This window comes from Lynx canadensis, chromosome D1 (genome assembly GCF_007474595.2).
Source record: "Lynx canadensis isolate LIC74 chromosome D1, mLynCan4.pri.v2, whole genome shotgun sequence".
NCBI classification, from domain to species: domain Eukaryota; kingdom Metazoa; phylum Chordata; class Mammalia; order Carnivora; family Felidae; genus Lynx; species Lynx canadensis.
In genome coordinates this window covers 57,128,982-57,141,438 of record NC_044312.2, presented here as the reverse complement: position 1 = coordinate 57,141,438, position 12,457 = coordinate 57,128,982, and the positions used below count along the sequence as shown (strand labels likewise).

At 43.6% G+C, this 12,457-nt stretch overlaps 1 protein-coding gene across 1 annotated transcript; it reads right to left on the bottom strand.

The window, feature by feature from the left end:
* Positions 1–2,568: 2,568 nt before the first annotated feature.
* LOC115526243 (olfactory receptor 2AT4-like) lies at positions 2,569–3,508 on the bottom strand. The gene is given in 4 exon segments (XM_032595071.1): positions 2,569–2,920; positions 2,922–3,284; positions 3,286–3,370; positions 3,373–3,508. Coding segments are annotated over 4 exon segments (936 nt in total).
* Between the last annotated feature and the right edge of the window lie 8,949 nt (positions 3,509–12,457).

Below are 12,457 nucleotides of genomic sequence, written 5' to 3'. Positions count from 1 at the left end.
GCCTTGTAAGAGTTTATTACAAAATACAATATTCACATAGAACAAACATATATAAAATCTAATATACAGTTTAATTGTAAAGTAAACACCATGTCATCACCATCCATGGGAGAATGAAACATTGGCAACACCTCATAAGGGCCCAGGTGCTCCTCCTTGATTACAACCCTCTCCCTCTCTTACAGAAATAACCCTGGGGCACCTGAGTGGCTCATTTGGTTAAGCCCATCTGACTCTCAGTTTCAGCTCAGGTCATGATCTCGTGGTTTGTAAGTTCGAGCCCTGCATGGAGCTCTGGGCTGGGTCGGGCTCTGTGCTGGTAGCAAGGAGCTTGCTTGGGATCCTCTCTCTGCCCCTCCCGTGCTTGCACATTCTCTCTCACAAAATCAGTAAGCTTAAACAAATAAATAAACAAGATAATTTTTTAAAAAAGAACCCCAGGGGCGCCTGGGTGGCTCAGTTGGTTAAGCATCTGACTTCAGCTCAGGTCATGATCTTACGGTCAGTGAGTTCAAGCCCCGCTTCGGGCTCTGTGCTGACAGCTCAGAGCTGGGAGTCTGCTTCAGATTGTGTGTCTCCCTCTCTCTCTGCCCCTCCCCTGTTCATGCTGTTTGTCTCTCTCTCTCTCTCAAAAGTAAATAAAGATTAAAAAAATTTAAAAAAAGAACCCCACTTTTCATTTTTATAAGAAATATGCCTTCTCTTCACAATGTATGCCATCTGTATGCATTTATAAAAAAATGTAGTTTAAGATACCAAATGTTTTCACTCATGTGAATCCTGAGAAACTTACCAGAAGACCATGGGGAAGGGGAAGGGGGGAAAAAAAGTTACAGAGAGGGAGGGAGACAAACCATAAGAGACTCTTAAATACTGAGAGCAAACTGAGGGTTGAGGGGGGGTTGGGGAGAGGGAAAAGTGGGTGATGGACATTGAGGAGAGCACCTGTTGGGATGAGCATTGGGTGTTGTATGGAAACCAATTTGACAATGAATTATATTTAATATAAAAAAATGTAGTTTATCCTTGCCTGTCTTTAAACTTTATACAAGTGGCATCATATCATATATATCTTTTTGAGTCGTAATTTTTTTGCTCAACACTTTGTGAGATTCCTCATGTTGTCGTGCATATACGTAGTTCAGATGTATGCCATATTTTATTGGCATCCAGTGTTACATCTTAGGAAAATTTTACAAGTTATAGAAATGCTGCCATGCCAGATAATAAAGTATGTGGATCTTCAACATGATAAGACAGTGATGAATTGTTTTCCAAAGTGGTTGTACTTACGAACACTCCCACTATCAAAGTGTGAGGGTTCCATCAACCCATATGCTCCCTATATTGGATATTGTCAGACTTGGACATTTTAACCCATCTTATGGGTTTTCTAGTTGTAACTATTTGTTGTTGTAATTTGCACTTCTCCTGTTACTACTGGGTTGAGTGTGTTTTCTTAGATTTACTGGTCACCTGATTGTGAAGCATCTTGCTAATTTTCCTTATGACTTGACTATTTCTAAAAATTGACCTGAATTAATTCTCTCTGTATTCTGGATGAATCCTGGGTCCTTTCCTTGGTGATATGCATTGCAAATAACTTTTTCTGTTCTGGAGCTCAGCATTCCACTCTCTCTTTGGTGCCTTTTGATGAACAGAAATTCTACATTTTAAAAGCAGTCAAATTTATCATTTTTTTCCCTAGGTCTAGAGTTTTTGAAAAATCTTGCTTAAGAAATACCTCCCTGGGGCACCTGGGTGGCTCAGTCAGTTAAGCGTTTGACTTTGGCTCGGGTCATGATCTCACAGTTCATTAGTTTAAGCCCCTCACTGGGCTCTGTGCTGACAGCTCAGAGCCTGGAGCCTGCTTCGGATTCTGTGTCTCCCTCTCTCTCTGCCACTCCCCCGCTCATACTCTCTCTCTCTCTCTCAAAAATAATAAAAATAAAAACATTAAAAAAAAGAGAAATACCTCCCCATCCCAAGATGAGAGCTATACTCTTCTATATATTTTTATAGTTTTGCCTTTCATATTTAGATATTTAATGATTATTTAATGCTTGCTTGAGGCAAGGGACAAATTTCATGTGGATACCTGATGGTATTAATACCATTTATTATATGTCCATCTTTCACACCACTCTGCTGTGTCATGTTCATATATTTAAGGGTCTGATTCTGATTCTGGGCTCTCTATTCTGTTCTATTGATCTACATTCTACTCATGCCTTAATAACTAACTTTTCTGTGTTCTCATATTTATTACTAGTTTAGCATTATTATATTAAAAAATCTATTTGATACTTTTATGAGACTGACTCACTGCCCAGCGTGTTAAGAAGGTGATAATTTTGATACTTTTAAGAAAATACTTCTTCTGTTTTATCTGACCTTTTTCTTTCCACGGAAAGGTTGATTTCATAGCCAATATATCATTAATGGAAATGGAAGTCTCAATGGTATATTTTGGGCCCTACTCTAAGGCACTCTTCCCTTCAAAAAACATTTTTGGTGACATAATTTATTTTTAGCACACCGGTATCCTGGGAACAAAATTAACTACATCTAAGAATCAAGGGTCCCTCCAATGCCCTGGTTTCTGGTGATGGCTGCTTTGACATCCTTGTTCCTCAGCGCGTAGATGAGAGGGTTGAGGACAGGTGTGAGAATAGCATATACCACATTGCCCATGATGTGGAAGTCGAGTGGCAGGTTAGCGCTGTAGGCCACATAGGCTATGGCAATGGATAAGTAGTAGGTGCCAACCACCAGGAGGTGGGAGCTGTAGGTGGAGAAGACTTCTGAGCATCCTTCTCGGGAGCTGATGTGAAGCACCGAGGCCAGGATGTGGGCATAGGAGAGAAGCACCAGGACAAGGGGCAGGAAGGATACTGCCATGGCGATACAGAAGCCCATGAGGCATGGTGTCCGAGCAAGAGGCCTGGACCACAGTCAGGTGGTCACAGAAGCAGTGATAGATGTGAGCAGTGTTGTCAAAAGCCATGTGGGAAGTCTGCACCACTGCTGGGTTGGCCAGGAGGAGGGCAGTGAGCCAGGCACAGGCTGCCAGTGCAGCATTGGTCTGTGGAGTCATGAGGACAGGGTAGTGCAGTGGGTGGCAGACAGCCACATAGCGGTCATAGGCCATGACCACCAGGATGAAGGCTTCTGAGCAGGAGAAGCTATGGAAGAGGTATATCTGCAGGAAGCAGGCAGGGAAGCTGAGGAAGTGGTCCCCAAGTAAGAATAAGGATGACATTTTGGGGACGACGGTTGCAGTAGAATGTCCAAGGCTCAGAGCTGATCAGGAAGAAGTACATGGGCTTGTGGAGGCTGGGCTCTGCCACCACAGCCAACAGGATCAGGCATTTCCCAGCAGGATGAGCAGGTAAATTAAGAGGAAAATCAAGAAGACAGGGAGGAAGAAAGATTCATGCAGAGACAGGATGCCTACCAGGTAGAAGACCAGTGAGTAGTTCTCTGATCCATTACAGATGGCTTCCATCAGCACATATCTGGAAACCAGAACAATCAGGGAAACATTAGCTAGAACATTCATCTTTCCCTTTTCAACCATAGATCTCAATCCCAATAGTTTCTTTGAGTCTAGAATTTCATTTCACATCTAAGATGCCCATAATGATGAGGTGTCTAATGAGCAATGCTTGAAAGAGCTGGTCCTGTCTGGGGGAAGAAAAGTGGACACAAACACCTGAAGGGCTGTTAAAGGGCAGCCATGCTTACCAAGAACTAGTGCTAGTGTTAGTAGCGCCAGGAGCCCAGAGTTCAGCCCCACACATGGAATAAGTTTCTTACAGTTAGAACCATCCTATTAGGTACAAATTTGGCCTGAAAATTAGTAGATTCCATATAACTAGAGGTATGCAGGCTGGGGGCTTTTTGGCTGAAATGCTACAGAGAGGTTTTAATATCTGGGTAAGAGCTAGATTACAAAACTTTTATGCAGCCTTCTAACCCTAGATCCATTTGTTCTTAAAAAAAAAAAAAAGTAACATAAGTGAATCACATCAATCAGATTGTGGAGTTTCGTGGGCAGACATATTCCATCCAAGAGAATAAGTCTTGGGAAGCATCCATTTCAGTTCAAATGTCAATTAAAAATCAAGTAGCTACTTTGTTAGTTCAACAGCTCCTTTAAGGCTGTCTTGTGTGGTAGCCTACCTCCTGCTACCGTGGGTGAAAGAATATTCTGGGTATGAAATGTGGATGAGCCCCTCATTGGATTTTGCTCTCTGTCAGCACTAGAATCTTGAGTGCAGTCATTTGTCACAAGCCCATCCGGTCCAGAGACATCTACATAGCAGTTCCTGGTGGAGTTCTTTAACCTGAGACCTCGTAAGGACAATGGGATCACTGGTTGATAATGACAAAGCAAGGGCCTGGGTGACTCAGTCACTTGAACATCTGACTTTGGCTCAGGTTGTGATCTTATGGTTGGTGAGTTGGAGTCCTGTATCAGGTTCCCTGTTGTTAGTGTGGAGCCTGCTTGGGATCCTCTCCTCGCCTCCTCACTCTCTGCCCCTCCCCTGCTTTTGCTCTCTCTCTCTCCCTCAGAAATAAAATAAAACATATGAAAAGAGAGACAGAGAGAACAACGAAGCTAAAGTCTGTGGTAAAAACCTACATACCTTACTCTAAGGTTCCCTTGACCCTACTTACATACCTCTGAGCCTAAGGGTTGTCAGTGGATTCTGATAAAGGCTTTCAACTCATAAGCTCTATGAGACTGGTGGGAAGCCTTCTTCAGAGACACTGAGAGAACCATTTCTATATAGCTCTGGATTCAATTCCTCTTCTACACCCCACGTCCCACCCCATTCTCATCTCACACCATCTGGATTCGGACGTTGTCTCTTGAATCAGTGTCCCTTGTCTCTACGCTTCCATTTGCTTGAGGACTCCCTTTCTATGATATCTTACTGTGATATCGTTGGGAGGGCTGCTTGCTCCAAGGAGCACAACAGACTGCTGTCTGCCTAACTCAGGAACAGTTGCCCTTTCTGTGTAGCTGGGGCTGTGGGCCTCTGTCTGTCTCCAAACTGGGTACCTGTGACCTGTCTTTCCATGGAGCAACAAGAACTGATTTTCCCAGAACTTCCTCGTGTTAGCACTGAAATTCTCATGTCCCAGGAAATAGCTCCATCCACAGCAAATCAAATGTTGGTTACCCCACAAGGGTAGAGGTACTGTATGTGCCTTTGGTCGAAGGAGTCATTTTCCGAATGGAATCTGAGTTGGAGATGAATTCTCCCCCAGTGGGAAAAAAAACAGACTCCAGGGAACTTCCATATGTCTTCCCTCTTCCTAGCTGCTGTAGCTTGACAGGTGTTGTTACTGTTTAAGTATTTTATGCCCAGTAACCCCAACCCTTCCTTTCTTTCTTTTTTTTTTTCTTTTAAGTTACAAAATTCTACTTATTTATTTATTTACTTATTTTTTATTAATTTATTTTCAAGTTAGTTAACATACAGTATTGTCTTGGCCTCAGGTGTAGAACTCAGTGATTTATCTCTTACATATGACACCCAGTTCTCATCCTGAAAAGTGCCTTCCTTAATGCCTGTCACCAGTTTAACCCACCCCACCACCTCCCTCCAGCAGCCCTCAGTTTGTTCTCTGTATTTAAGAGTCTTTTATGGTTTGCCTCACTCTGTTTTTATCTTACTTTGCCTTTCCTTCCCCTATATTCATTTGTTTTGTTTCTTAAATTCCACAAATGAGTGAAATCATATAATATTTATCTTTCTCTGACTGACTTCTTTTGCTTAGCATAATACACTCTAGTTTCATCCACATTGTTGCAACAAGTAAGATTTCATTTTTTTTGATTGCTGAGTAATACTCCATTGTATATGTATATATACCACATTTCTTTATCCAGTCATCAGTTGATGGAAATTTGGGCTTTTCTATAATTTGGCTATTCTTGATAGCACTGCTATAAACATTGGGGGTGCATGTGCCCCTTTGAATTAGCATTTTTGTGTCCTTTGGGTAAATTCCTAGTAGTGCAACTGCTGGGTTGTAGGGTAGTTCTATTTTTAATTTTTTTATAACCTCCATACTGTTTTCCAGAGTGGCTGCACCATTTTGCATTCCCACCAACAGTGCAAGAGGGTTCCCCTTTCTCCACATCCTCACCAACATTTGTTCTTTCCTGAGTTTCCTAATTTTAGCCATTCTGACAGGTGTGAGGTGATATCTCATTGTGGTTTTATTTGTGTTTCCCTGATGATGAATAATGTTGAGCATCTTTCATGTGTCCGTTAGCCATCTGAATGTCTTATTTGTAAAAGTGTCTATCATTTCTTCACTGAATTATTTGTTTTTTGGGTGTTGAGTTTGGTGTTGAGTTTGGTGTTGAGTTTGGTAAGTTCTTTATAGATTGAATACTAATCCTTTATCCAATATGTCATTTGCAAATATCTTCTCCAATTCCATCCATTGCCTTTTAGTTTTGTTGATTGTTTCCTTTGCTGTGCAGAAGATTTTTTTATCTTGATGAGATCCCCATAGTTCATTTTTGCTTTTATTTCACTTGCCTCTGGAGACATGTCAAGTATGAAGTTGCTGTGGCCGAAGTCAAAGAGGTTGCTGCCTGTTTTCTCCTGTAGGATTTTGATGGTTTCCTGTCTCACATTTAGGTATTTTATCCATTTTGAATTCATTTTTGTGTATGGTGTAAGAAGGTGGTCTGGGTTCATTCTTCTGCATGTTGCTGTCCAGTTCTCCCAGCACCATTTGCTAAAGAGAGTTTTTTCCATTGGATCCTCTTTCCTACCTTGTCAAAGATTAGTTGACCATATATTTGTGGGTCCATTTCTGGGTTGTCTATTCTGTTCCACTGATATATGTCTGTTTTTGTACCAACACTATACTGTCTTGATGACTACAGCTTTGTAATACAGGTTAAAGTCTGGGATTGTGATGCCTCCAGCTTTGGTTTTCTTTTTCAACATTACTGTGGCTACTCAGGGTCTTTCGTGGTTCCATACAAATTTTAGGACTGTTTGTTCTAGCTCTGAAGAATGCTGGTGTTATTTTGATAGGAATGGAAAGAAAGCTTCCAAACTCATTCTATGAAGCCAGAATTACCTTGTTTCCAAAACCAGACAAAGACCCCACTGAAAAGGAGAATTAAAGGCAAATATCCCTGATGAAAGTGGATGCAAAAATTCTCAACAAGATACTAGCAAGTCGAATTCAACAATACATTGAAAGAATTATTCAAGTGGGATTCATTCCTGGGCTGCAGGGTTGTTTCAATATTCACAAATTAATCAACGTGATACGCCACATTAATAGAAGAAAAGATAAGAACCATATGATCTTGTCAATAGATGCACAAAAAGCATTTGACAAAATGCGGCATCCTTTCTTGATTAAAAAAAAAAAACCCTCAAGAAAGTCGGGAAAGAAGGATCATATCTCAACATCATAAAAGCCATATATGAAAGACCCACAGCTAATACCATCCTCAGTGGGGAAAAACTGAGAGCTTTCCCCCTAAGATCAGCAAGGTGGCAGGAATGTCCACTCTCACCACTGTGTTCAACATAATGTTGGAAGTCCTAGCCTCAGCAGTCAGACAACAAAATGAAATAAAAGGCATCCAAACTGGCAAAGAAGTCAAACTCTCACTCTTCTCAGATGGCATGATACTCTACATGGAAAACCCAAAAGACTCCACCAAAAAACTGCTAGAACTGATCCATGAATTCAGCAAAGTCGCAGGATATAAAATCAATGTACAAAAATCAGTTGCATTTCTATACACCAATAACGAAGCAACAGAAAATGATATCAAGGAATCGATCCCATTTATAATTGCGCCCAAACCCATAAAATACCTATGAATAAACCTAACCAAAGAGGTAAAAGATCTGTTTGCTGAAAACTATAGAAATCTTATGAAAGAAATTGAAGAAAACACAAAGAAATGGAAAACATTCTGTGTTTGTGGATTGGAAGAACAAATATTGATAAAATGCGGATACTATCCACAGCAATCTACACATTCAAATGCCATCCCAATCAAAATAACCCGAGCCTTCCTTTCTTGTGCAGTGGGCGCTGCAGAGGGCGCTGCAGAGAATTGAGAAGACTCAGAACCCGGAGAGGAGAGATGGCCGAGTGAGCACTCTTCAGTGACTGTGCTCTCTGGAAGCTGTTGAATAAGGTCCCACACAACTCTGGCCACCCAAGACCCAAGTGAGACTTTGCAACCCCCAGAACTGAGCTGAGGGAAGTGTTGGTTCGCCCTTTACCTGGACTAAATGATCCAGGGCCACGTTACGCCGACATTCAAATCACTGCTTCTCTGCCCCAACCGCCACTTGAGCAGTTCCACTTGGTTTTCCCAGACCGCCTCCAGTTTCCTTCTCTTTTAACAAAACCCTCCTGAGGTCACAGAATATGTAAGAGTGGAAATGGCCCTGCAGATAGGTGAGTCCCTGATCCTTTCTTCACAAAGGAAGAATCGGGCGGGAATGGGATGGGAAACAGTCCCAGGTCAACAGCAGGTCGGTGCCAGAGTTAGTCCTGTGAAGCAGGCCTCCTGGCTCTGGCCTTGGACTTGGCTCAGCAAAGCCAGGACAGCTGGAGAATTGGGAAACTGCTTTCCACCTAGGGGAAAATCAGGCTAAAGGTTTATTTTTCCTCTCTCCATTTCTTAGGTTGATGTCAGAGACAGCTCTAAACTTCTATTTTCTTTTGAGGGCATTTTCTAACAGTTTCAGATGGACTGGTTACCAAACAGAGGCTCTACGTGGCTAGAAAAATGCTCTTTTCAAGTCATGACTTAAGGAAGAGATGGGCTGGGCACACATCTGCATGGAAAAGGTCATGGCAGCCAAGCCCCGTGTCCTGAGTGGAAAAGTTATACACCTCGTGCCTGGTAAAACCAGCTCCTCAGAAAACCTCAACAAAGATATATTTTTTTAATTATTTATTTTGAGAGAGAGAGAGAGAGAGAGAGAGCATGTGCAGGGTAAGGGCAGAGAGAGAGGGAGAGAGAGAGAATCCCAAGCATTCTCCAAACTGTCAGCGCAGAGCCTGATAAGGGCTTGAACTCATGGACCATGAGATCATGATGTGAGCCGAAATCGAAGTCGGACGCTTAAGTGACTGAACCACCCAGGCACCCAAAACAAATATTTTTTAATGAATGAATTAATGAATGAAAGGGTAAACCTGAGTCAAACTCCACTTTTCCCACAATGGGCTAGTCCACAGGGTTTTCTATTTTCTTTTATTTTAGCATTTAGATTGATACAAACCATATTTCCCTCAAAGTTGCCACAATTCTGAGAGGCTATCCCCTCCACTGACTAGGCCCATGTAAGCTGGTCATGCAAGGTTTGCTGGGCAACCACAGAACATCAGAGACAGAAGCACACTTAAAAGCAAGCAATATAGTCCAATCCCCATTTCTCCCAATATTTCAAATAAAAAGGAGTGGCTTGCTCAAGGTCGCACAAGGGTTGAAGGCAGAGCTGTACTGGAAGCCATATTCCTGGCTCCTTGCCTCTCCACCTTTTTTTTTTTTTTTTAAGTTTATTTATTTATTTTGAGAGAGACTGAAAGAGTGAGCAGGGGAGGGGCAGAGAAAGAGGGAGAGAGAAAATCTCAAGCAGGCTCTGCACTGTCAGTGTGGAGCCCAATGTGGGGCTCGAACTCACGAACCATGAGATCATTACCTGAGCCAAAACCAAGAGTTGGATGCTTAACAGATTGAGCCACTCAGGGGCCACCTTGCCTCTCTACTTTGGGAGAGGCACTGAAGCTCCCCTGTCTGGAGGCCCACATCATTCCGGAAATTGTCGTTCTTGTTTCCCTCATTGGGAGTTCCTTAGGGCTGGAGATTGGCTCTGACTCATCTCCTACAAAACCAGCCTCTCAGTGGGACCCATCTTGCTTCCCGGTGTTTCCACAGACAGACACTGGAGCATGGCTGTCGACACCCACAACCTCAGGGCTTTCTCTCCAGCATTCCTGCAGAATCAGACAACACTTGGCTTTATGGAGACCTTATGATCCTGTTCCCTTATTGTTGCTGATAGTGAGGGAGAGGCCCAGAGAGGGGCTATGACCTGGCTAAAATCACACAGTTAGCAAATCACACAGTTAGCAAATCAGAACCAGCCCATCCAGAATGCTATAAATTGGGGCAGAAAGATTTTAACCCATCTCCCTTCTCTTAGAGCCCTTCTCATAATAGGGTGAGAGTCTCTACCTGCCTGCCCGCCTAAAGCCTGACCTCTTAAAACCTTGTCCCTTCTTGGGCTCTGACCAGCTCTGGACTCTTCCTTTGTGGTCTTCATACCTGAGATCTCTGCAGGGTGGCCCAGTTCTCCTGCAACCCAGGCCACTTCAGCTGCCCCCTTCTCTCCCCAGGTCAGCGCTGCCTTGATGGAGAGAACCATGTGGGGCTGGTCCTGGTCCCATTAAACCTCCCAGCCCTGCCCATCACTAGCCTTCTGGAGGCTCTCCCCCTTGAGATCCCACTCTGCTGGGGCCCTGAGTAACGTTTTTCTGGAGACTCCCAAGTGGCTAATTAGTAGCAACCACTGGGCTTTGCTGATATGAGAACAACAAGAATAACTGTCTTCACCGGGGCTCAGAACTGTGTGGTCTGTGGACATTTTCCCAGCTATTCACCAATAACTCGTATCCCTGTGTGATGGATGAGGAAACTGGGGATCAGAGGTGAAAGGGATTTTCCAAGTCACACAGCAAGCCCAGGGCAAAGGGGGGATCTGAGGTCTTACATTTGCTAACTCTCAGACTAGTCTCTGAGCCAACCAACCACACAAATGAGGAAAAATTTGTGAAAACTCTCTATGTAAATGTGAAACCAGTCCTGTGCTAGTGGCCAGGGGATGGGGGTAGGGCCTTGAGTGTTTTGAAGCTAGAGAAACAAGTGTGACAGCAGGGAGCCACTCAGTTTCCCAGATCTTCACTCTTTCACACTCACCTGCCCTCTCTTGCTCAATCTTGCTCTTTGTCAGACACTTTATAACTCAGTCCAACTTCCTCCAGGAAGCCCTCTGTGATTTCATTTCCTCCAGCTCCCAGGGCTCTTGCATTCCTCTGGATTAACTAGGCCTGGCTACCTATGCTGATCATTTTAAAAATAAAGAGAACTGAGGATCACCACTCATTCCTTATTGAATGAAGTTGGCTGTGTTCTGGCTGCCTGACCACAGTGAATCGACACAGTCTAGTGGGGGTAGTCAATGACAACACTGACAAGCAATCATATCCAGTGTGATGTGTACTACTATAGAGTTGGAGGGCTCAGAGGAGGGAACAAAGCAGGCTTGTATCATGGAACACATCTTTTGGGCTGGTTGTGAATTATAAGCAGGTGAAGAGAGCCGTTCAGGCCAATGAGGCAGAGACAAAGTCAGGAAGGGCTGAAAAAGCAGAGGTGTGTTTGAGGGGCAGATAGAAGACAATTTGGGGTGCAGTACAGAGGGGAAGACTGGGAGTCTCAAAAAGTGAAGCTACAAAAGTTGGCAGGGGCCAGAGAGAGAAGAGCTCAAATTCCAGACCACAGAATAAGAACTCAGCATGAGACACTGGAGAGCCAGGGCCAGTTTTCAGGCAGGGGACTACCAGTCAGCTGCCTGTTCCAGAAAGATCACCCCCACTGCCAGGTGGAGAGCAGATACTAGCTGTCTAGAGTGGCTAGAGGCAGGGAGGCCATCTGGGGAGCTGATTGATGAGGAAAGGAATGGGGAGAAGTAACAGCATTCCTGATGGCAGAAACTGCTGATGTTCCTGAGTGCTAACTTGTGTTAATGATGTGCCTGGGTGGTCACATGCTTCATCGCAGTTCATCTGAGTGTTGGTTTTCATTACCCTGGCTTTATAGATGAGAAAGCTCAGAAAGGTTAAGTAACTAAACCTGCTCTTGTCTCTCCTCTGGGCTGACAGTGAGTCACTGTTAGAATTCTATCCATCTCCAAGGATTAGAGAAACCATCAAGGGACTGAATGGCCAAAATTTGATAACTGTGCATGGAAGAATCCAAGCATTCTGGCTTGGGTGACAAGGCAGATAGTGGTGATGTTGAGACACGGGACATGGTGGTGGGCAGTGGGCAGTGCAGGTGGGAAGATAGTTTTGGAGGAAGATAATGAGTTTGGTTTTGGACATGTTGCATTTGAAGAGCCAATGAGACATTCAAGTGGAGATGTCCAGCAAATATTTGAGGGATTAAGCCTGGAGCCCAGGAAAGAGCTGAGTTGCAGACAAGGACCGGAGGAGGCCTTTGTTTTATGGAGCTAAGGAGAGTGTGAAGTGAGGGGTACAGAACCTTGGAAGAAACCAGCATGAGACAGGGGCAGAAGAACAAGAAAAATCTGTAAAAGTTGCTGAGAAAAAAATGCCCAGAGAACATGAAGCCACAATGATATCACAGAGGAGT